The sequence below is a fragment of the Heptranchias perlo genome, unplaced genomic scaffold (assembly GCF_035084215.1).
Source record: "Heptranchias perlo isolate sHepPer1 unplaced genomic scaffold, sHepPer1.hap1 HAP1_SCAFFOLD_472, whole genome shotgun sequence".
NCBI lineage: Eukaryota > Metazoa > Chordata > Chondrichthyes > Hexanchiformes > Hexanchidae > Heptranchias > Heptranchias perlo.
The window spans coordinates 45,024-70,263 of NW_027139487.1; the positions used below are offsets into that span (position 1 = coordinate 45,024).

A 25,240-nucleotide genomic window follows, 5' to 3' on the forward strand; every position below is an offset into this window, starting at 1 on the left:
GTCGGAGGGTCAGTACTGAGGGAGCGCCGCACTGTCGGAGGGTCAGTACTGAGGGAGCGTCGCACTGTCGGAGGGTCGGTACTGAGGGAGCGCTGCACTGTCGGAGGGTCGGTACTGAGGTGGCGCCGCACTGTCGGAGGGGCGGTACTGAGGGAGCGCCGCACTGTCGGAGGGTCGGTACCGAGGGAGCGCCGCACTGTCGGAGGGTCGGTACTGAGGGAGCGCCGCACTGTCGGAGGGTCAGTACTGAGGGAGCGTCGCACTGTCGGAGGGTCAGTACTGAGGGAGCGCCGCACTGTCGGAGGGTCGGTACTGAGGGAGCGCCGCACTGTCGGAGGGGCGGTACTGAGGGAGCGCCGCACTGTCGGAGGGTCAGTACTGAGGGAGCCCCGCACTGTCGGAGGGTCAGTACCGAGGGAGCCCCGCACTGTCGGAGGGTCAGTACTGAGGGAGCGCCGCACTGTCAGAGGGGCAGTACTGAGGGAGCGCCGCACTGTCGGAGGGGCGGTCCGTACTGAGGGAGCGCCGCACTGTCGGAGGGGCGGTCCGTACTGAGGGAGCGCCGCACTGTCGGAGGGTCAGTACTGAGGGAGCGCCGCACTGTCGGAGGGGCGGTCCGTACTGAGGGAGCGCCGCACTGTCGGAGGGTCGGTACTGAGGGAGCGCCGCACTGTCGGAGGGGCGGTACCGAGGGAGCGCCGCACTGTCGGAGGGGCGGTCCGTACTGAGGGAGCGCCGCGAGTTTTTCAAGTATTTATCCAACTCCCCTTTTGAAAGTTACGATTCTCCTCACCTCCCCCTCTGGTTCTTCTGCCGATTATCTTCGATCTTGCAGCCGCCTTCTCGTTTAATCTCCGTCTCCGCCCACCAGATTCCGGGAGAGGAGGGAAGCAGGGGAAAGCCACGCAAAGCAGCAGCAGCGGCGGCGGTGATATGGCGGAAGGAGCAGGGAGCCTCCCGGACCGGCTGGAGCAGTCGTTCCGCCGGTTCGCCATCCACGGGGACACCAAGGCCACCGGCAACGACATGACGGGCAAGAACTTTGCCAAGCTCTGCAAGGACTGCAAGGTGATCGATGGCAAGGCCGTCACCAGCACTGACGTCGACATCGTCTTCACCAAGGTCAAGTAAGTGGCCTCCTCCTCAACGGGGCCGATCGGTGATCGGCAACTATATCGCGCCTCTCACCATCTCAGGACGCCCTTTACAGCCGATGAGGTTTTCTTTTGGAAGTCTAGCCACGGTTGTAAAGTAGGAAGAAGGCAGAAAACAATGTGCGCACAGCAAGATCCCACAAGGAGGAATGTGGTTCCGATCAGATAGTGTTTTCTCGCGATGTTGGTGAAGGATAAATACTGGTTCCGGAGGACTCCGGGGAGAACCTCGCCCCCCCCTTTTTTTCCAACAGTGGCCGTGGGATCTTTTACGTCCGCCTGAGAGGGGCAGATAGGGGCCCCTGGGTTTAACGTCTCATCCGAAAGACGGCGCCTCCGACAGTGCGGCGCTCCCTCGGTACTGGCCCTCCGACAGTGCGGCGCTCCCTCAGTACCGACCCTCTGATAGTGCGGCGCTCCCTCGGTACTGACCCTCCGACAGTGCGGCGCTCCCTCAGTACCGACCCTCCGACAGTGCAGCGCTCCCTCAGTACTGACCCTCCGACAGTGCGGCGCTCCCTCAGTAATGACCCCCCGACAGTGCGGCGCTCCCTCAGTACTGACCCTCCGACAGTGCGGTGCTCCCTCGGTACTGACCCTCCCACAGTGCGGCGCTCCCTCAGTACTGACCCTCCGACAGTGCGGTGCTCCCTCAGTACTGACCCTCCGACAGTGCAGCGCTCCCTCAGTACTGACCCTCCGACAGTGCGGCGCTCCCTCAGTACTGACCCTCTGACAGTGCGGCGCTCCCTCAGTACTGACCCTCCGACAGTGCGGCGCTCCCTCAGTACTGACCCTCTGACAGTGCGGCGCTCCCTCAGTACTGACCCTCTGACAGTGCAGCGCTCCCTCAGTACCGACCCTCCGACAGTGCAGCGCTCCCTCAGTACTGCCCCTCCGATAGTGCGGCGCTCCCTCAGTAATGACCCCCCGACAGTGCGGCGCTCCCTCAGTACTGACCCTCCGACAGTGCGGTGCTCCCTCGGTACTGACCCTCCGACAGTGCAGCGCTCCCTCAGTACTGCCCCTCCGACAGTGCGGCGCTCCCTCAGTACTGCCCCTCCGACAGTGCGGCGCTCCCTCAGTACTGACCCCCCGACAGTGCGGCGCTCCCTCAGTACTGACCCTCCGACAGTGCGGCGCTCCCTCAGTACTGACCCTCCGACAGTGCGGCGCTCCCTCGGTACCGACCCTCCGACAGTGCGGTTCTCCCTCAGTACCGACCCTCTGACAGTGCGGCGCTCCCTCAGTACTAATCCTCTGACAGTGCGGCGCTCCCTCAGTACTGCCCCTCCGACAGTGTGGCGCTCCCTCAGTACTGACCCTCCGACAGCGCGGCGCTCCCTCAGTACTGACCCTCCGACAGTGCGGCGCTCCCTCAGTACTGCCCCTCCGACAGTGTGGCGCTCCCTCAGTACTGCCCCTCCGACAGTGTGGCGCTCCCTCAGTACCGACCCTCCGACAGTGTGGCGCTCCCTCAGTACCGACCCTCTGACAGCGCGGCGCTCCCTCAGTCCCACTGAGCTCTGCTGATAGCTCTGTTACAAAGCCACACCGGGCCCAGCTTCCATCCCCGGTCTGGGCTGAGTTCGATTTTCATTCTTGGGAGGTGCCGGTATTTATTGCCGGTCCCTAATTGCCCTTGAGAAGGTGATGGTGGGCCGCCTTCTTTAACCACTGCAGTCCCGTGTGGTGAAGATGCTCCCGCACGACAGTTAGGTCGGGAGTCTTCGTTACTCTTTGTGGCCGTTAAGGGGGCAGTTAAGAGTCAACAACGTTGGTGTGGGACTGGAATCACGTATAGGCCCAGACCGGGTAAGGACGGCAGGTTTCCTTCCCTGAAGGACATTCGTGAAGCAGGGTGATCTCTGTACACTGACTGGTGTCTCTCAGTCCCTCTCTCTCAGGGTGATATCTGTACACTGACTGGTGTCTCTCAGTCCCTCTCTCTCAGGGTGATATCTGTACACTGACTGGTGTCTCTCAGTCCCTCTCTCTCAGGGTGATATCTGTACACTGACTGGTGTCTCCCAGTCCCTCTCCCTCAGGGTGATATCTGTACACTGACTGGTGTCTCTCAGTCCCTCTCCCTCAGGGTGATATCTGTACACTGACTGGTGTCTCTCAGTCCCTCTCTCTCAGGGTGATATCTGTACACTGACTGGTGTCTCTCAGTCCCTCTCTCTCAGGGTGATATCTGTACACTGACTGGTATCTCTCAGTCCCTCTCTCTCAGGGTGATATCTGTACACTGACTGGTGTCTCTCAGTCCCTCTCTCTCAGGGAGATATCTGTACACTGACTGGTGTCTCTCAGTCCCTCTCTCTCAGGGTGATATCTGTACACTGACTGGTGTCTCTCAGTCCCTCTCTCTCAGGGTGATCTCTGTACACTGACTGGTGTCTCTCAGTCCCTCTCTCTCAGGGAGATATCTGTACACTGACTGGTGTCTCTCAGTCCCCCTCTCTCTCAGGGTGATATCTGTACACTGACTGGTGTCTCTCAGTCCCTCTCTCTCAGGGTGATATCTGTACACTGACTGGTGTCTCTCAGTCCCTCTCTCTCAGGGTGATATCTGTACACTGACTGGTGTCTCTCAGTCCCTCTCTCTCAGGGAGATATCTGTACACTGACTGGTGTCTCTCAGTCCCTCTCTCTCAGGGTGATATCTGTACACTAACTGGTGTCTCTCAGTCCCTCTCCCTCAGGGAGATATCTGTACACTGACTGGTGTCTCTCAGTCCCTCTCTCTCAGGGTGATATCTGTACACTGACTGGTGTCTCTCAGTCCCTCTCTCTCAGGGTGATATCTGTACACTGACTGGTGTCTCTCAGTCCCTCTCTCTCAGGGTGATATCTGTACACTGACTGGTGTCTCTCAGTCCCTCTCCCTCAGGGAGATATCTGTACACTGACTGGTGTCTCTCAGTCCCTCTCTCTCAGGGAGATATCTGTACACTGACTGGTGTCTCTCAGTCCCTCTCTCTCAGGGAGATATCTGTACACTGACTGGTGTCTCTCAGTCCCTCTCTCTCAGGATGATATCTGTACACTGACTGGTGTCTCTCAGTCCCTCTCTCTCAGGGTGATATCTGTACACTGACTGGTGTCTCTCAGTCCCTCTCCCTCAGGGAGATATCTGTACACTGACTGGTGTCTCTCAGTCCCTCTCTCTCAGGGTGATATCTGTGCACTGACTGGTGTCTCTCAGTCCCTCTCTCTCAGGGTGATATCTGTACACTGACTGGTGTCTCTCAGTCCCCTCTCTCTCAGGGTGATATCTGTACACTGACTGGTGTCTCTCAGTCCCTCTCCCTCAGGGTGATATCTGTACACTGACTGGTGTCTCTCAGTCCCCTCTCTCTCAGGGTGATATCTGTACGCTGACTGTTGTCTCTCAGTCCCTCTCTCTCAGGGTGATATCTGCACACTGACTGGTGTCTCTCAGTCCCTCTCTCTCAGGGAGATATCTGTACACTGACTGGTGTCTCTCAGTCCCTCTCCCTCAGGGAGATATCTGTACACTGACTGGTGTCTCTCAGTCCCTCTCTCTCAGGGAGATATCTGTACACTGACTGGTGTCTCTCAGTCCCCTCTCTCTCAGGGTGATATCTGTACACTGACTGGTGTCTCTCAGTCCCCTCTCTCTCAGGGTGATATCTGTACACTGACTGGTGTCTCTCAGTCCCTCTCCCTCAGGGTGATATCTGTACACTGACTTGTGTCTCTCAGTCCCCTCTCTCTCAGGGTGATATCTGTACGCTGACTGTTGTCTCTCAGTCCCTCTCTCTCAGGGTGATATCTGCACACTGACTGGTGTCTCTCAGTCCCTCTCTCTCAGGGAGATATCTGTACACTGACTGGTGTCTCTCAGTCCCTCTCCCTCAGGGAGATATCTGTACACTGACTGGTGTCTCTCAGTCCCTCTCCCTCAGGGAGATATCTGTACACTGACTGGTGTCTCTCAGTCCCTCTCTCTCAGGGAGATATCTGTACACTGACTGGTGTCTCTCAGTCCCTCTCTCTCAGGGTGATATCTGTACACTGACTGGTGTCTCTCAGTCCCCTCTCTCTCAGGGTGATATCTGCACACTGACTGGTGTCTCTCAGTCGCCCTCTCTCAGGGTGATATCTGTACACTGACTGGTGTCTCTCAGTCCCCTCTCTCTCAGGGTGATATCTGTACACTGACTGGTGTCTCTCAGTCCCCTCTCTCTCAGGGTGATATGTGTACACTGACTGGTGTCTCTCAGTCCCTCTCTCTCAGGGAGATATCTGTACACTGACTGGTGTCTCTCAGTCCCCTCTCTCTCAGGGTGATATCTGTACACTGACTGGTGTCTCTCAGTCCCTCTCCCTCAGGGTGATATCTGTACACTGACTGGTGTCTCTCAGTCCCTCTCTCTCAGGGAGATATCTGTACACTGACTGGTGTCTCTCAGTCCCCTCTCTCTCAGGGTGATATCTGTACACTGACTGGTGTCTCTCAGTCCCCTCTCTCTCAGGGTGATATCTGTACACTGACTGGTGTCTCTCAGTCCCTCTCCCTCAGGGAGATATCTGTACACTGACTGGTGTCTCTCAGTCCCTCTCTCTCAGGGAGATATCTGTACACTGACTGGTGTCTCTCAGTCCCCTCTCTCTCAGGGTGATATCTGTACACTGACTGGTGTCTCTCAGTCCCCTTTCTCTCAGGGTGATATCTGTACACTGACAGGTGTCTCTCAGTCCCTCTCTCTCAGGGTGATATCTGTACACTGACAGGTGTCTCTCAGTCCCTCTCTCTCAGGGAGATATCTGTACACTGACAGGTGTCTCTCAGTCCCTCTCTCTCAGGGTGATATCTGTACACTGACAGGTGTCTCTCAGTCCCTCTCTCTCAGGGAGATATCTGTACACTGACTGGTGTCTCTCAGTCCCTCTCTCTCAGGGTGATATCTGTACACTGACTGGTGCCTCTCAGTCCCTCTCTCTCAGGGAGATATCTGTACACTGACTGGTGTCTCTCAGTCCCTCTCTCTCAGGGTGATATCTGTACACTGACTGGTGTCTCTCAGTCCCTCTCTCTCAGGGTGATATCTGTACACTGACTGGTGTCTCTCAGTCCCTCTCCCTCAGGGAGATATCTGTACACTGACTGGTGACTCTCAGTCCCTCTCCCTCAGGGTGATATCTGTACACTGACTGGTGTCTCTCAGTCCCTCTCTCTCAGGGTGATATCTGTACACTGACTGGTGTCTCTCAGTCCCTCTCTCTCAGGGTGATATCTGTACACTGACTGGTGTCTCTCAGTCCCTCTCTCTCAGTGTGATATCTGTACACTGACTGGTGTCTCTCAGTCCCTCTCTCTCAGGGAGATATCTGTACACTGACTGGTGTCTCTCAGTCCCCCTCTCTCTCAGGGTGATATCTGTACACTGACTGGTGTCTCTCAGTCCCTCTCTCTCAGGGTGATATCTGTACACTGACTGGTGTCTCTCAGTCCCTCTCTCTCAGGGTGATATCTGTACACTGACTGGTGTCTCTCAGTCCCTCTCTCTCAGGGAGATATCTGTACACTGACTGGTGTCTCTCAGTCCCTCTCTCTCAGGGTGATATCTGTACACTAACTGGTGTCTCTCAGTCCCTCTCCCTCAGGGAGATATCTGTACACTGACTGGTGTCTCTCAGTCCCTCTCTCTCAGGGTGATATCTGTACACTGACTGGTGTCTCTCAGTCCCTCTCTCTCAGGGAGATATCTGTACACTGACTGGTGTCTCTCAGTCCCCTCTCTCTCAGGGTGATATCTGTACACTGACTGGTGTCTCTCAGTCCCCTCTCTCTCAGGGTGATATCTGTACACTGACTGGTGTCTCTCAGTCCCTCTCCCTCAGGGAGATATCTGTACACTGACTGGTGTCTCTCAGTCCCTCTCTCTCAGGGAGATATCTGTACACTGACTGGTGTCTCTCAGTCCCCTCTCTCTCAGGGTGATATCTGTACACTGACTGGTGTCTCTCAGTCCCCTTTCTCTCAGGGTGATATCTGTACACTGACAGGTGTCTCTCAGTCCCTCTCTCTCAGGGTGATATCTGTACACTGACAGGTGTCTCTCAGTCCCTCTCTCTCAGGGAGATATCTGTACACTGACAGGTGTCTCTCAGTCCCTCTCTCTCAGGGTGATATCTGTACACTGACAGGTGTCTCTCAGTCCCTCTCTCTCAGGGAGATATCTGTACACTGACTGGTGTCTCTCAGTCCCTCTCTCTCAGGGTGATATCTGTACACTGACTGGTGCCTCTCAGTCCCTCTCTCTCAGGGAGATATCTGTACACTGACTGGTGTCTCTCAGTCCCTCTCTCTCAGGGTGATATCTGTACACTGACTGGTGTCTCTCAGTCCCTCTCTCTCAGGGTGATATCTGTACACTGACTGGTGTCTCTCAGTCCCTCTCCCTCAGGGAGATATCTGTACACTGACTGGTGACTCTCAGTCCCTCTCCCTCAGGGTGATATCTGTACACTGACTGGTGTCTCTCAGTCCCTCTCTCTCAGGGTGATATCTGTACACTGACTGGTGTCTCTCAGTCCCTCTCTCTCAGGGTGATATCTGTACACTGACTGGTGTCTCTCAGTCCCTCTCTCTCAGTGTGATATCTGTACACTGACTGGTGTCTCTCAGTCCCTCTCTCTCAGGGAGATATCTGTACACTGACTGGTGTCTCTCAGTCCCCCTCTCTCTCAGGGTGATATCTGTACACTGACTGGTGTCTCTCAGTCCCTCTCTCTCAGGGTGATATCTGTACACTGACTGGTGTCTCTCAGTCCCTCTCTCTCAGGGTGATATCTGTACACTGACTGGTGTCTCTCAGTCCCTCTCTCTCAGGGAGATATCTGTACACTGACTGGTGTCTCTCAGTCCCTCTCTCTCAGGGTGATATCTGTACACTAACTGGTGTCTCTCAGTCCCTCTCCCTCAGGGAGATATCTGTACACTGACTGGTGTCTCTCAGTCCCTCTCTCTCAGGGTGATATCTGTACACTGACTGGTGTCTCTCAGTCCCTCTCTCTCAGGGTGATATCTGTACACTGACTGGTGTCTCTCAGTCCCTCTCTCTCAGGGTGATATCTGTACACTGACTGGTGTCTCTCAGTCCCTCTCCCTCAGGGAGATATCTGTACACTGACTGGTGTCTCTCAGTCCCTCTCTCTCAGGGAGATATCTGTACACTGACTGGTGTCTCTCAGTCCCTCTCTCTCAGGGAGATATCTGTACACTGACTGGTGTCTCTCAGTCCCTCTCTCTCAGGATGATATCTGTACACTGACTGGTGTCTCTCAGTCCCTCTCTCTCAGGGTGATATCTGTACACTGACTGGTGTCTCTCAGTCCCTCTCCCTCAGGGAGATATCTGTACACTGACTGGTGTCTCTCAGTCCCTCTCTCTCAGGGTGATATCTGTGCACTGACTGGTGTCTCTCAGTCCCTCTCTCTCAGGGTGATATCTGTACACTGACTGGTGTCTCTCAGTCCCCTCTCTCTCAGGGTGATATCTGTACACTGACTGGTGTCTCTCAGTCCCTCTCCCTCAGGGTGATATCTGTACACTGACTGGTGTCTCTCAGTCCCCTCTCTCTCAGGGTGATATCTGTACGCTGACTGTTGTCTCTCAGTCCCTCTCTCTCAGGGTGATATCTGCACACTGACTGGTGTCTCTCAGTCCCTCTCTCTCAGGGAGATATCTGTACACTGACTGGTGTCTCTCAGTCCCTCTCCCTCAGGGAGATATCTGTACACTGACTGGTGTCTCTCAGTCCCTCTCTCTCAGGGAGATATCTGTACACTGACTGGTGTCTCTCAGTCCCCTCTCTCTCAGGGTGATATCTGTACACTGACTGGTGTCTCTCAGTCCCCTCTCTCTCAGGGTGATATCTGTACACTGACTGGTGTCTCTCAGTCCCTCTCCCTCAGGGTGATATCTGTACACTGACTTGTGTCTCTCAGTCCCCTCTCTCTCAGGGTGATATCTGTACGCTGACTGTTGTCTCTCAGTCCCTCTCTCTCAGGGTGATATCTGCACACTGACTGGTGTCTCTCAGTCCCTCTCTCTCAGGGAGATATCTGTACACTGACTGGTGTCTCTCAGTCCCTCTCCCTCAGGGAGATATCTGTACACTGACTGGTGTCTCTCAGTCCCTCTCCCTCAGGGAGATATCTGTACACTGACTGGTGTCTCTCAGTCCCTCTCTCTCAGGGAGATATCTGTACACTGACTGGTGTCTCTCAGTCCCTCTCTCTCAGGGTGATATCTGTACACTGACTGGTGTCTCTCAGTCCCCTCTCTCTCAGGGTGATATCTGCACACTGACTGGTGTCTCTCAGTCGCCCTCTCTCAGGGTGATATCTGTACACTGACTGGTGTCTCTCAGTCCCCTCTCTCTCAGGGTGATATCTGTACACTGACTGGTGTCTCTCAGTCCCCTCTCTCTCAGGGTGATATGTGTACACTGACTGGTGTCTCTCAGTCCCTCTCTCTCAGGGAGATATCTGTACACTGACTGGTGTCTCTCAGTCCCCTCTCTCTCAGGGTGATATCTGTACACTGACTGGTGTCTCTCAGTCCCTCTCCCTCAGGGTGATATCTGTACACTGACTGGTGTCTCTCAGTCCCTCTCTCTCAGGGAGATATCTGTACACTGACTGGTGTCTCTCAGTCCCCTCTCTCTCAGGGTGATATCTGTACACTGACTGGTGTCTCTCAGTCCCCTCTCTCTCAGGGTGATATCTGTACACTGACTGGTGTCTCTCAGTCCCTCTCCCTCAGGGAGATATCTGTACACTGACTGGTGTCTCTCAGTCCCTCTCTCTCAGGGAGATATCTGTACACTGACTGGTGTCTCTCAGTCCCCTCTCTCTCAGGGTGATATCTGTACACTGACTGGTGTCTCTCAGTCCCCTTTCTCTCAGGGTGATATCTGTACACTGACAGGTGTCTCTCAGTCCCTCTCTCTCAGGGTGATATCTGTACACTGACAGGTGTCTCTCAGTCCCTCTCTCTCAGGGAGATATCTGTACACTGACAGGTGTCTCTCAGTCCCTCTCTCTCAGGGTGATATCTGTACACTGACAGGTGTCTCTCAGTCCCTCTCTCTCAGGGAGATATCTGTACACTGACTGGTGTCTCTCAGTCCCTCTCTCTCAGGGTGATATCTGTACACTGACTGGTGCCTCTCAGTCCCTCTCTCTCAGGGAGATATCTGTACACTGACTGGTGTCTCTCAGTCCCTCTCTCTCAGGGTGATATCTGTACACTGACTGGTGTCTCTCAGTCCCTCTCTCTCAGGGTGATATCTGTACACTGACTGGTGTCTCTCAGTCCCTCTCCCTCAGGGAGATATCTGTACACTGACTGGTGACTCTCAGTCCCTCTCCCTCAGGGTGATATCTGTACACTGACTGGTGTCTCTCAGTCCCTCTCTCTCAGGGTGATATCTGTACACTGACTGGTGTCTCTCAGTCCCTCTCTCTCAGGGTGATATCTGTACACTGACTGGTGTCTCTCAGTCCCTCTCTCTCAGTGTGATATCTGTACACTGACTGGTGTCTCTCGGTCCCTCTCCCTCAGGGTGATATCTGTGCACTGACTGGTGTCTCTCAGTTCCCCCTCTCTCCCTCAGGGTGATAGCTGTAATAATAGAAGCAGTGCCACACTGTATGCCTACAATTAACTGGACTTCTCCTCCTCTGCAGGGCCAAGGCAGCTCGCGTAATAACTTATGAGGAGTTCAAACAGGCACTGAAGGAACTGGCCAAGAAAAGGTTTAAGGACATGAGCGAGGCCGAGGCCCTGGAGGCAGTTTACGCTCTCATTGCTGGGAAGGAACCAGCACTGGTGGGAATCACGGTTGGTATAGCCATTCTCCGGGCACCTGCTACGGTATGAGAGAGTAACCGGGGCTGGTTTTAGGATGAAGGAAAGACTTGCATTTATATCGCGCCTCAGGACGTCCCATAGTGCTTTAGAGCCAACGAGGTACTTTTTGAAGTGTAGTCTCTGTTGTGATGCAGGAAACGCAGCCGCCAATTCGCGCACAGGAAGATCCCACAGTTAGCAATGTGATAAATGACCAGATCATCTGGTGACAGTGATGTCGGTTGAGGGATAAATATCGGCCCCAGGGCACCGAGGAGAACTCCCCCCACACTCCTCGTCGAATTAGTGGCCGCGTGATCTTTTTTGTCCACCTGAGAGGGGCAGACGGGGCCCTCGGTTTAACGTCTCATCCGAAGAATGGCACCTCCGACAGTGCGGCGCTCCCTCAGTACCGCCCCTCCGACAGTGCGGCGCTCCCTCAGTACCGACCCTCCGACAGTGCGGCGCTCCCTCAGTACTGCCCCTCCGACAGTGCGGCGCTCCCTCAGCACTGACCCTCCGACAGTGCGGCGCTCCCTCAGTACTGACCCTCCGACAGTGCGGCGCTCCCTCAGTACTGACCCTCCGACAGTGCAGCGCTCCCTCAGTACCGACCCTCCGACAGTGCGGCGCTCCCTCAGTACCGCCCCTCCGACAGTGCGGCGCTCCCTCAGTACTGACCCTCCGACAGTGCAGCGCTCCCTCAGTACTGACCCTCCGACAGTGCGGCGCTCCCTCAGTACCGCCCCTCTGACAGTGCGGCGCTCTCTCAGTACTGCCCCTCCGACAGTGCGGCGCTCCCTCAGTACTGCCCCTCCGACAGTGCGGCGCTCCCTCAGTACTGCCCCTCCGACAGTGCGGCGCTCCCTCAGTACCGACCCTCCGACAGTGCGGCGCTCTCTCAGTACTGACCCTCCGACAGTGCAGCGCTCCCTCAGTACCGACCCTCCGACAGTGCGGCGCTCCCTCAGTACCGCCCCTCCGACAGTGCAGCGCACCCTCAGTACTGACCCTCCGACAGTGCAGCGCTCCCACAGTACTGCCCCTCCGACAGTGCAGCGCTCCCTCAGTACTGACCCTCTGACAGTGCGGCGCTCCCTCAGTACCGCCCCTCTGACAGTGCGGCGCTCTCTCAGTACTGCCCCTCCGACAGTGCGGCGCTCCCTCAGTACTGCCCCTCCGACAGTGCGGCGCTCCCTCAGTACTGCCCCTCCGACAGTGCGGCGCTCCCTCAGTACCGACCCTCCGACAGTGCGGCGCTCCCTCAGTACCGCCCCTCCGACAGTGCGGCGCTCCCTCAGTACCGCCCCTCCGACAGTGCAGCGCTCCCTCAGTACTGACCCTCCGACAGTGCAGCGCTCCCACAGTACTGCCCCTCCGACAGTGCAGCGCTCCCTCAGTACTGACCCTCCGACAGTGCGGCGCTCCCTCAGTACTGAACCTCCGACAGTGCAGCGCTCACTCAGTACTGACCCTCCGACAGTGCGGCGCTCCCTCAGTGCTGCCCCTCTGACAGTGCGGCGCTCCCTCAGTACTGACCCTCCGACAGTGCGGTGCTCCCTCAGTACCGACCCTCCGACAGTGCAGCGCTCCCTCAGTACTGACCCTCCGACAGTGCGGCGCTCCTTCGGTACTGCCCCTCCGACAGTGCGGCGCTCCCTCAGTACCGCCCCTCCGACAGTGCGGCGCTCCCTCGGTACTGACCCTCCGACAGTGCGGCGCTCCCTCGGTACCGGCACCGGGAGTGTCGGCCCTGGATTACGGGGCTCGAGTCTCTGGAGTGGGGACTCGAACCCACGACCTTCTGACTCAGAGGCGAGAGCGAGACCCCACTGTTAATCTGTTTTGGGTGTTGGCTGAGGGATAAATGTTGGCCCCCGGACCGCCACGTTGAGGAAGTTATTTGGATGAGAGTGGGTGGCCGTAAAATATCCTCTCACCCTCTGAAACGTGGGTTCAAATCCAGCCCAGCAGGAGGCGATGGAGGTCCCGAACGTACCAGGCTGGATTTGACATCCATGATGCCCGCCCCGAATGGGAAACGGTTCGGGCGGTGAGGCTGACCGCTAGATCTGCCTCCCGCCGTCTGCGCCGGGCGTGCTACAGGAATGGGGGGAAGCCGGAGTTGGGGGTCTCTGGCGCATTTTCCTGGCGTCCTCCCCGCTTACCATTGCTTCCCCGGGGCTGCCAGGCGGAAGATGGCAACAGCCCCGAGGTGGGGCCTTGCAGGCGGGCCTCCTCTCCCTCCAGCTCGGGCGTCCCGGCGCTCACCCGCGGAAGGCCAGAGGTCGCGGGGCTGAAAGGGTTAAAGCGCGAGGACAGGTCGCACAGACTGGGCTCGTATTCCCTCGAATATAGAAGACTAATGGATGACCTCATCGAGGTGTTTGAGATGATTAAAGGAGTTGATCGGGTAGATCGAGAGAAACTATTTCCTCTGGTGGGCGGGGGGAATCCAGAACAAGGGGGCAGAACCTTTAAATTAGAGCCAGGCCGTTCAGGGGTGAAGTCAGGAATCACTTCTTCACACAAAGGGGAGTGGGAATCTGGAACTCTCTCCCCACAAAAAGGCTGTGGAGACCGGGGTTCAATTGAAAATTTCAGTACTGAGATTGATCGATTTTTGTCAGGCGGGGGTATTGAGGGTTACGGAACCAAGGCAAGTAGATGGAGTTAAGATACAGATCGGCCATGATCTGATTGAATGGCGGAACATATTCGAAGGGCTGAATGGCCTCCGCCTGTTCCTAAGTTTTCACTGATTTGGCTTATTTTAGTTTGGACAATTTTTGGACAATAGGAATGGATTTTTTTTCCTTCTCCCTACTCCCCCATCCCTTTCCCCATGCTCTCTCCCAAAGGCATTGGCCCCTTGCTGGGGTGTGGGTTCCTCGGACACTGGCCTCCCCCTCGGCACCTCACGCAAGTGGGCCATTCGTTGCGTCTGAGACAGGACAATGACTGGCTATTAGCCTGTGGGGTGGCATCGCGGCTGAGCCCTGAGCCGTGACGTCCGTGCAAAACACGCCTATTGGAGCATGAGTCACTGGATGGTGGCCAGTTGCAGGTCCTGTCCTGCTCCCCTACCCGGGTTGGGGGGGGGCGGGGGGGGCCAGTAAGGCCCAATTGTAGCCCCCCTACCGCACCCCTGGGACCGGACGCTCAGCACATGCCGAGGTGGGGTGCGGGGGGGAGGTGGGGTTGGTGGGGTGAATGGAACCTGGGCCCTTCCCGCTCTGCTTGGCTGACGTACATTCTCCGGATCTTTCCAGAAGGCCGCGAGAGCTGGGGCCGTGGATCGGCTGACGGACACGTCCAAGTTCACCGGGTCCCACAAGGAGAGGTTCGACGAAAGCGGGAGGGGCAAAGGCAGGGCGGGCCGCGAAAACCTGGTGGAGAACACGGGATTCGTGGCGGCCTACAAGGGGAAGGGCACCTACAACGAGAAGGTCAAAGGCTCAAAGTGATCAGGCAGGACCCCACCCCCCGCGCCGCCCCCTCCCTCCAAGCTACCGACAGCTACAGTCGCCTTGCCCTTGATATCGGACTAACTGCGGTCAAATCCTCTGCTTGTCCTAAACGCACGATTGACTTGAAAGCTTCTGCGACATTCCTTGCTCAACAAACATCAAGGGGCAGTGTGGGGGATCGGCGGGGTGGGGGGGGAGAGAAAGCATATCCCATTTTCTTTTTGTAACGCATATTCATATCCCAAAATGGGTCAAAAGGTGCTTCCAATAATTAGTCTTACCGAGGTCAGTGCTCTTCTCCACCTTTCTCTGCTGTTCCTCCTCAGCTCCAAGATCCCTCCGTCCTACTCCTTCTCCCCCCTTACGAGGGCTCGTTGCCTGTTCCGACTCATTCTCTCCCAGCGGGTGCAGCTCCGGGCGACTCCTCGCTCGTTCCCCCTTTCACACTCCGGGCACCTGGGTTTCGGATCAAGCCCAGGCAGGACGGACGATGGGGCCTCCCGCTCTCCTGCCACGTCAGGTCGGGCGGTGTCCAGCTGGTGCATCGTTTGTAGTTGTCTGCAGGACACGACCACCAATACGTTGGCCGCCTCACTCACAGAAGTGGCAATGATAATTGGAATGGAAATGTCAATCTGGGGGCAGTGGGGAGCCATTTTACTGGAGCAAAGTAGAGGGAGTTTTACTCTGTATCTAACCCGTGCTGTACCTGCCCTGGGAGTGTTTGATGGGACAGTGTAGAGGGAGCTTTACTCTGTATCTAACCCGTGCTGTACCTGCCCTGGGAGTGTTTGATGGGACAGTGTAGAGGGAGCTTTACTCTGTATCTAACCCGTGCTGTACCTGCCCTGGGAGTGTTTGATGGGACAGTGTAGAGGGAGCTTTACTCTGTATCTATCCCGTGCTGTATCTGCCCTGGGAGTGTTTGATGGGACAGTGTAGAGGGAGCTTTACTCTGTATCTAACCCGTGATGTACCTGCCCTGGGAGTGTTTGATGGGACAGTGTAGAGGGAGCTTTACCCTGTATCTAACCCTGTACCTGCCCTGGGAGTGTTTGACGGGACAGTGTAGAGGGAGCTTTACTCTGTATCTAACCCTGTACCTGCCCTGGGAGTGTTTGATGGGACAGTGTAGAGGGAGCTTTACTCTGTATCTAACCCTGTACCTGCCCTGGGAGTGTTTGATGGGACAGTGTAGAGGGAGCTTTACTCTGTATCTAACCCTGTACCTGCCCTGGGAGTGTTTGATGGGACAGTGTAGAGGGAGCTATACTCTGTATCTGACCTGCCCTGGGAGTGCTGGCTCACAGTGCCTGAAAGCGGGGGCAAAGTTAACAAAAAATAAATAAACCCGTCCTTGATTTCCCTCCCTCTGACCCACTCATTATCCCCACCATTGACCATAACGGTTTAGCCTTGGACAGCATGACACGTCCTTCCATATTTGAATTGAAAATGTAGGGGGGCCTCGCGAGCGGCGGGCGGCTGATTGCCCGCGATATGGCGCTCGCTGCCCGCAAGGACCCGTCGATAACAGGCGGGCTAAAATCCCGCCCAATTCTTTTTTTTCTCTCTCTCTCTACCCCGGCTGCGGGATGGTTTCCTTTGGACTCAAGAAGCCCCCTTCATTTCGAAGCCCTGCTCCTTGCACTGTTCGCGGGAGCGCGGCCAATCCCTCCCATTTCCATCGCCGATAAAACGTCACTTTCTCGGGTGGACGAACGGCGCCCCCGCCCGTGTTTTGTTTGGGGGGGGGCGGGCTTCCCGCACTTTCCAGATATGAAAACCTGGACAGTGAGAGATGGCTGAATCTTGGGGTTGCCAGCTCTGGTTGGCCATAATCCTGACGGTTTCATCCCATGGCCTCCCGCCAAGGGTCGCCAGCCCCTCCAGGATTGGACTGGAGTCTCCAGGACAGCGCTGCCAACAAAAACCCAGGGCAAGAATCACAGGCCCATTAAAAAAAATTGTGTTTTTTAAAAAAAAAAAATTTCTTTGAACAATTTTATTAGTGGTAAAAATATCGGACGTTGAGGGGAGGGGAGGGTGGGAAAGTCTGCTTGACTGACGGTCAGGAATCATGCAATCGGGTAACGAAGAGTCTTTTCCCGTTCCGATTGGCCGTGGGAAGGCGGTGCACCGCGAGGACGGACGTGTCGGGCGACCGATGGCGAGAGTTTGGGCGGGGGGTGGTGAGGCGGGGGGGGTCAGCTGGTGGTAGCCTGGTCACGTGACGAAACCTCCAGGAACACGGTCCAACCACAGCTGGCAACCCTGCTCCTGCTTCCAACAGCCCCGCCCGGTCGAATAACCTTTCTCCCCATTTTCAGCGCTTTTACGACTGATAAACAAAAGTGTTCAAAGGAAACGAGAGAAAAAAAAAAGCACACCGTTTTTGTTTTAAATGGCCCCTCCTACGATTGTTCTCCCGGATTTTTGCTCACCGCAGTGTCCAGGTATTCCTGGAGACTCCAGGGCAATCCTGCAGAGTTGGCGACCCTACCAGCGCTCCATTTTGCGAAAGGGCCCACGGAAGTGGGCGGCCGTTTTGTTTATTTTATTAAATACCGCCCCCCTCCCCCCACCCCGGCAACCTGGTATTGGTTGGGGTCGGTGGCGGCCATTGGACTGACCGACTGGCCCGACCAATTGGGGGTGGGTCGGCGGGCTTTGCTCCGCGAGCCATTTCCCGCGTGTGTGAAATCGATGCGCGGGCAACAAATTTAAAAGTGTTTCTGCGGCAATGCCTGCCGTACTGAAGGGAGTGGCGCTGTAAACACTCAACTGTTCTGCCATAGAATTACGTCGAATTTACAGCTTAGAAACAGGCCATTCGGCCCAATAGGTCTGTGCTGGTGTTTATTACACTGGCACAGACCTATTCCACTTAATCTCACCCTATCAGCATATCCTTCTATTCCTTTCTCCCTCATGTGTTTATCTGGCTTCCCCTTAAATGCATCTACACTATTCGCCTCAACTACTCCTTGTGGTAGTGAGTTCCGCATCTCACCGCTCTCTGGGTAAAGAAGTTTCTCCTGAATTCCCTATTGGATTTATTGGTGACTATCTTATATTCACGGCCCCTAGTTCTGGCCTCCCCCCACAAGTGGGAACACCTTCTCTACGTCTACCCTGTCGAACCCCGTCATAATTTTGAAGACCTCTGTCGGGTCACCTTTCAGCCTTCTCTTGCCCCACCCTGTTCAGTCTTTCCTGATAGGTACATCCTCTCAGTTCTGGTATCATGCTTGTAAATCTTGTTTCTTTTGCACTTTCTCCAGTGCCTCTACATTCTTTCCGTGTAATGGAGACCTGAACTGTACACAGGTCTGACCAAACGCTCTGTGTAAGTTTAACATAACCTCTCTGCTTTTCAACTCTATTCCTCTGAAACACTGGACATGCCTTAATGATTGATTGGCTTCAGCTGTAGCAGCAACCTGTGTGATACTTGTCAATGGCTCAGGTGCCTGCCGATGGCCCCACCGTATCCCGGGGATCGCTGGGATTGGAGCCGGGTGGGGGAGGCAGCGCGGGAGCGGCGCCCTCGTCCCGGTTCGGTCCGTCAACACCCATCCGGTGGTCGCTCGGCTGATGGGACCCCAACCCTTCCCCGCGACCGCCTCTCGTCACCCGGAGGCGCACTGACAGGCGATGGTTACACGCACTGCGCCCTCCCCCACCCACCCCCGCCCCGACTGTCCTGACCACCCACTAGGCTGGGGATTGTCCCTGGCACGGGGAGGGCAGAGAAGAAATAGAAACTAACTCGCAAGAGAAAAGGTGTCTGTCGATTGACGATTGCTTGCGATGAATGATGGGGCAGTGGGTCAGACACTGACCTTTCATCCTCTGGGACCTGGGGTCAAATCCAGCCCCAGACAGGGAGGGTGAAGGTCCCGTCTCCCTGATGGGGAAGTGGGTGGGGGTTGTGGATTAGGCACTGTCCTTTCATGCCTGGGCCTGAAGGAGACACAGGAGTATATTAACAATCCATGAAAACACAGAATTGCTTGGACAAAGTAGATAGGTTCGCCAGTAAATATTAGCCTTTAGTGTGCGATACTGTAAGACTTCGCATGTAAGCTTTGTGAAAAATAAAGTGAAAGAACCCTCTCTGTTGTAGGCTGAGTTCCTCAGAAGGAATTTTGTTAATTTAGCCTCTCATCTACGAAATGGCTCAGAGGGGTAACAGCACTCTACAGGATCGACAGAGCAGGAAGGTGCCAGCTTCACCCCTGGTGTGCTTTGAGTTTGCTGATCTCAGCAGGGGCGGGTGTCCGGAGTGTTACAATTGCCGGGTGTGTGTAGGTTTTAAGGAGCGTCTTAGAGGAGAGAGAGGCGGAGAGGTTCAGGGAGGGAATTCCAGAGCTTAGGGCCGAGACGGCTGAAGGCACGGCCGCCAATGGTGGGGCAAAGGAAATCGGGGGATGCGCAAGAGGCCAGAGTTGGAGGAGTGCAGAGATCTGGGAGGGTTGTGGGGCTGGGGGAAGTTTCTTTTATTTGTTCATGGGATGTGGGCGTCGCTGGCAAGGCCAGCATTTATTGCCCATCCCTAACCGCCCTTGAGAAGGTGGTGGTGAGCCGCCTTCTTGAACCGCTGCAGTCCGTGTGGTGAAGATTCTCCCACAGAGCTGTTAGGAAGGGAATTCCAGGATTTTGACCCAGCGACGATGAAGGAACGGCCGATATATTTCCAAGTCAGGATGGTGTGTGACTTGGAGGGGAACGTGCAGGTGGTGTTGTTCCCATGTGCCTGCTGCTCTTGTCCTTCTAGGTGGTAGAGGTCGCGGGTTTGGGAGGTGCTGTCGAAGAAGCCTTGGCGAGTTGCTGCAGTGCATCCTGTGGATGGTACACACTGCGGCCACGGTGCGCCGGTGGTGAAGGGAGTGAATGTTTAGGGTGGTGGATGGGGTGCCAATCAAGCGGGCTGCTTTGTCCTGGATGGTGTCGAGCTTCTCGAGTGTTGTTGGAGCTGCACTCATCCAGGCAAGTGGAGAGTATTCCATCACACTCCTGACTTGTGTCTTGTAGATGGTGGAAACGCTTTGGGGAGTCAGGAGATGAGTCACTCGCCGCAGAATACCCAGCCTCTGACCTGCTCTTGTAGCCACAGTATTTATGTGGCTGGTCCAGTTAAGTTTCTGGTCAATGGAGACCCCCAGGATGTTGATGGTGGGGAATTCGGCGATGGTAATGCCATTGAATGTCAAGGGGAGGTGGTTAGACTCTCTCTTGTTGGAGATGGTCATTGCCTGGCACTTGTCTGGCGCAAATGTTACTTGCCACTTATCAGCCCAAGCCTGGATGTTGTCCAGGTCTTGCTGCATGCGGGCACGGACTGCTTCATTATCTGAGGGGTTGCGAATGGAACTGAACACTGTGCAATCATCAGCGAACATCCCCATTTCTGACCTTATGATGGAGGGAAGGTCATTGATGAAGCAGCTGAAGATGGTTGGGCCAAGGACACTGCCCTGAGGAACTACTGCAGCAATGTCCTGGGGCTGAGATGATTGGCCTCCAACAACCACTACCATCTTCCTTTGTGCTAGGTATGACTCCAGCCGCTGGATAGTTTCCCCCCGATTCCCATTGACTGGTTACAGAGATAGGGAGGGTTGAGGCCATTGAGGGATTGGAAAACAAGGATGAGAATTTTAAAATCGAGGCGTTACCAGACTCATCGAGTGAGAACAGGATTGGGGTTGATTGAAATGTCCGCTAGGATCAAAAAGCCTCCTGATATTTAGTATCTAAGCTGACATCCAGGCTGACACGAGGTACCGGAGGGTTGCCAGTGTCTGTTGTACTCCAGCGAAGGGTCCATGCCTTCAGAAGAGGTTTGGAGGGGGGGGGCGGTGCGGGGAGGGGGATAGTTTCAGCAGCTACAATGAGTGAAAGGGAACTTGCCTGCTCCGCTACAGTTCATGTGAATCCAGTGTCAGTTCTGGTGTGTGGTGTGAAACCCACAGCTAAACTCCCTCTGTAACTCAATAAACAAAGGAAAAGGTGCTTGGACCTGACCAGCCTGTCCCCCACCTCATCCCTCAACACCACCTCATCCCTCAACACTACCACCGCACTTCATCCCTCAACACCACCTCATCCCTCAACACCACCTCATCCCTCAACACCACCTCATCCCTCAACACTACCTCCCCACCTCATCCCTCAACACCACCTCATCCCTCAACACCACCACCGCACTTCATCCCTCAACACCACCTCATCCCTCACTACCACCGCATCGCATCCCTCAACACCACCTCATCCCTCAACACCACCACCGCACTTCATCCCTCAACACCACCTCAACCCTCAACACTACCACCGCATCTCATCCCTCAACACCACCTCATCCCTCAACACTACCTCCCCACCTCATCCCTCAACACTACCTCCCCACCTCATCCCTCAACACCACCTCATCCCTCAACACTACCACCGCACCTCATCCCTCAACACCACCTCATCCCTCACTACCACCTCATCTCATCCCTCAACACCACCTCATCCCTCAACACTACCACCCCACCTCATCCCTCAACATCACCACCCCACCTCATCCCTCAACACCTCATCCCTCGACCCCACCTCATCCCTCACACCACCTCAACCCTCATCCCTCAACACCACCTCATCCCTCAACACTACCTCATCCCTCAACACTACCTCATCCCTCAACACTATCACCCCACCTCATCCCTCAACACTATCACCCCACTTCATCCCTCAACACCTCATTCCTCAACACCACCACCCCACCTCATCCCTCAACACCACCTCATCCCTCAACACTACCACCCCACCTCATCCCTCAACACCACCTCATCCCTCAACACTACCACCCCACCTCATCCCTCATCACCACCACCCCACTTCATCCCTCAACACCACCTCATCCCTCAACACTACCACCCCACCTCATCCCTCAACACCACCTCATCCCTCAACACTACCACCCCGCCTCATCCCTCAACACTACCACCCCACCTCATCCCTCATCACCACCACCCCACCTCATCCCTCAACACCACCTCATCCCTCAACACTACCTCATCCCTCAACACCACCACACCACCTAATCCCTCAACACCACCTCATCCCTCAACACCACCTCATCCCTCAACACTACCTCATCCCTCAACACTACCTCATCCCTCAACACCACCACCCCACCTCATCCCTCAACACCACCTCATCCCTCAACACTACCACCCCACCTCATCCCTCAACACCACCTCATCCCTCAACACTACCACCCCGCCTCATCCCTCAACACTACCACCCCACCTCATCCCTCATCACCACCACCCCACTTCATCCCTCAACACCACCTCATTCCTCAACACCACCACCCCACCTCATCCCTCAACACCACCTCATCCCTCAACACTACCACCCCGCCTCATCCCTCAACACTACCACCCCACCTCATCCCTCATCACCACCACCCCACTTCATCCCTCAACACTACCTCATCCCTCAACACCACCACACCACCTAATCCCTCAACACCACCTCATCCCTCAACACCACCTCATCCCTCAACACTACCTCATCCCTCAACACTACCTCATCCCTCAACACCACCACCCCACTTCATCCCTCAACACTACCTCATCCCTCAACACCACCACCCCACTTCATCCCTCAACACCACCTCATTCCTCAACACCACCACCGCACTTCATCCCTCAACACCACCTCATCCCTCAACACCACCTCATCCCTCAACACTACCTCATCCCTCAACACCACCACCCCACTTCATCCCTCAACACCACCTCATTCCTCAACACCACCACCGCACTTCATCCCTCAACACCACCTCATCCCTCAACACCACCTCATCCCTCAACACTACCTCATCCCTCAACACCACCACCCCACCTCATCCCTCAACACCACCTCATCCCTCAACACCACCTCATCCCTCAACACTACCTCATCCCTCAACACCACCTCATCCCTCAACACCACCACCCCACCTAATCCCTCAACACTACCATCCCACCTCATCCCTCAACACCACCTCATCCCCACCATATCCCTCAACCCCACCGTATCCCTCAACCCGACCTCATCCCGCAATACCACCTCATCCCTCAACCCCCTCAATACCACCTCATCCCTTAACCCCACCTGATCTCTCAACCCCCTCATCCCTCAACTCCACCGTATCCCTCAACCCCACCCACATCCCTCAACCCCACCTATCCTCATCCCTCAACCCCACCTACCCTCATCCCTCAATTCGACCTACCATAACCCCCTGCTCTTTCCCCCATGGCCCTGCAAATTTTTCCCCTTCAAGTGTTTATCCAATTCCCTTTTGAAATTTATTACTGAATCTGCTTCCACCGCCCTTTCAGGCAGCGCGTTCCAGATCATCACAACTCGCTGCGTAAAAAACGAGGGGGTGGGTGGGCTGTAGGACAAACACTGTTCTTTTACCACTGGATGCTGGTTTCAAATCTAGAAAGTTGCAGCACTGCCAGACTCGGGGGGGGGGGGGGGCATGGGAACGGTCGGAAGACTGGTTAAGGCGGCCTACTTGACCTACGACCCCGTGCTAGGTCACATGACATGCTCGGCTCGAACGACACTTTCAACGGGGTGGGCCGCGATGAAGATGGCTGAGGAGAAACAAACAAGCGGACCCTTGACATGTTATTTAATTCTAGACCCTCAGGAGGCTGCACAAGCAAAATGATCAATGGGTCGGGGGTGGGGGGGGGGGAAGGGGAAGCGTCCATTTTAGGAGCCGTGATCGGGCCTCTTGAGCGCCTGCAGGACTTGGCTCTTGACGTAGTCCACCACCTCGGTGGTGGAGGCAGTCCCTCCAATGTCCGGCGTGTGGATCCTCATCTCCGTCAGGGCCTTCATGGTGGCGTTCCTGATGGCGGTGGCGTGGTCATGCAGCTTGAGGTGGTCGAGCATCAAGCAGCTGGCCAGGAGCATGGCGGTGGGGTTGGCCACGTCCTTGTTGGCCAGCCGCATCGCCGTGTTGCGGATGGCCGACTGGAAGACGGCGCAGCTCCGGCCGTAGTTCGCCCCCGGCACCAGCCCGGGGCCCCCGACCAGGCCGGCGCAGATGTTGTTGATCACCACCCCGTACAGATTGGGCATCAGCATGACGTCGAACTGGCTGGGCCGGCTGACCAGCTGCATGGTGGCGTTGTCCACGATGACGTCGGTGACTTTGATCTCCGGGTAGCCCGCCGCCACCTCCCGGCAGCAATTGAGGAAGAGGCCGTCGGCCAGCTTCATGATGTTGGCCTTGTGCACCACGCTCAGGCTGCGGCGGCCGTGCCGCCGGGCGTACTGGAAGGCGTACTCGGCGATGCGGATCGAGCGCTCCCGGGTGATGATCTTCAGGCTCTCCACCACCCCGGGCACGCTCTCGTGCTCCAGGTGGGCGTACTCGCCCTCGGTGCACTCCCTGATGGCGATGATGTCGATGCCGCTGTGGCGGGTGGCCACGCCGGGGAAGGTGCGGTAGTGGTTGACGTTGGCGAAGAGGTCCAGCTTGGTGCGGAACTGCACGTTGCGGGAGTGGCACTGGGGGGGCAGCATGTCGACGGCGGTCTCGAAGTTCCCCTTCAGCCCCACCCGGTTGCGCGCCACCGACTGGATGGCGCGGTTGATGTCCCGGTCGTCGTCGGCGTCGGTGTCCACCTGGACCACCTCGAACTCCACCGGCACCTGGGCCACCTTGAAGACATCGCCCACGTGGCCCATCAGCTCGGGCCCCACGCCGTGGCCCGGGATCACCGTCACCGTGACGCCGGCCCGGCCCGCGAGGGCGCGCCCCTCCTCCCAGGCCCCGGAGTAGCCGCGGCGCGGCCGGGAGCCGGGGGCCCGCGCCCCGGGCGGGGGGCCCCTGGGGAGGCGAGGCTTGGAGCCCAGGATCAGGCGGGAGAGGCCCCTCAGAGACGCCATGTGCTCCAGCAGGCCTCGAATGGAGCAGGCCCGCCCGTTGGTGACGTCACCGACCCCGCCCCCCCCGCGCGCGCGGGCGCGCGCGGGCCGTTGAATTCCCCGCTCCGCCCCCCCATCCCGCGCGCTCCTGACGTCATCGCCCACACGTGCCCCGACCGTTTGAATTCCCCGCTCCGCCCCCCCCGGATCCCGCGCGCTCCTGACGTCACCGCCCACACGTGCCCCGACCGTTTGAATTCCCCGCTCCGCCCCCCCACCCGCGCGCTCCTGACGTCACCGCCCACACGCCGTTTGAATTCCACCCCCACCTATCCCGCGCGCTCCTGACGTCACCGCCCCCACGTGCCCCGACCGTTTGAATTCCTCGCTCCGCCCCTCCCTCTCGCCACGCCAATCCCGCGCGCTCCTGACGTCACCGCCCTCGCACCGTTTGAATTCCACCCCACAGCCCACGCTCTTCTGACGTCACCGCCTCCCCCCCACCCCACGCGCCCGGGCCGTTTGAATTCCACGCTCCGCCCTCCCAGCGCGGTTCTGACGTCACCGCCCCCACACGCCGTTTGAATTCCACCCCCCCTATCCCGCGCGCTCCTGACGTCACCGACCCCACGTGCCCCGACCGTTTGAATTCCCCGCTCCGCCCCTCCCTCTCGCCCCACCAATCCCGCGCTCTTCTGACGGCACCGCCCCGACTATTTGAATTCCCCGCCCCGCATCCCGTGCGCTCATGACGTCACCGCCCCCACGTGCCCCGACCGTTTGAATTCCCCGCT

At 56.7% G+C, this 25,240-nt stretch overlaps 2 protein-coding genes across 2 annotated transcripts; one reads left to right on the forward strand and one right to left on the reverse strand.

Annotated features, from left to right (window-relative positions):
* Window positions 1-764: 764 nt before the first annotated feature.
* On the forward strand, window positions 765-15,106 carry LOC137313763 (tubulin polymerization-promoting protein family member 3-like). Its single transcript, XM_067979552.1, has 3 exons — window positions 765-1,127; window positions 10,884-11,037; window positions 14,319-15,106. Exons 1-3 carry the CDS (start codon window positions 934-936, stop codon window positions 14,511-14,513), a joined length of 543 nt encoding a protein of 180 aa, XP_067835653.1. The 5' UTR covers window positions 765-933; the 3' UTR covers window positions 14,514-15,106.
* An 8,111-nt stretch (window positions 15,107-23,217) lies between these two features.
* Window positions 23,218-24,467, reverse strand: LOC137313762 (isocitrate dehydrogenase [NAD] subunit gamma, mitochondrial-like). Its single transcript, XM_067979550.1, has one exon. It carries the CDS (start codon window positions 24,465-24,467, stop codon window positions 23,283-23,285), a length of 1,185 nt encoding a protein of 394 aa, XP_067835651.1. The 3' UTR covers window positions 23,218-23,282.
* Between the last annotated feature and the right edge of the window lie 773 nt (window positions 24,468-25,240).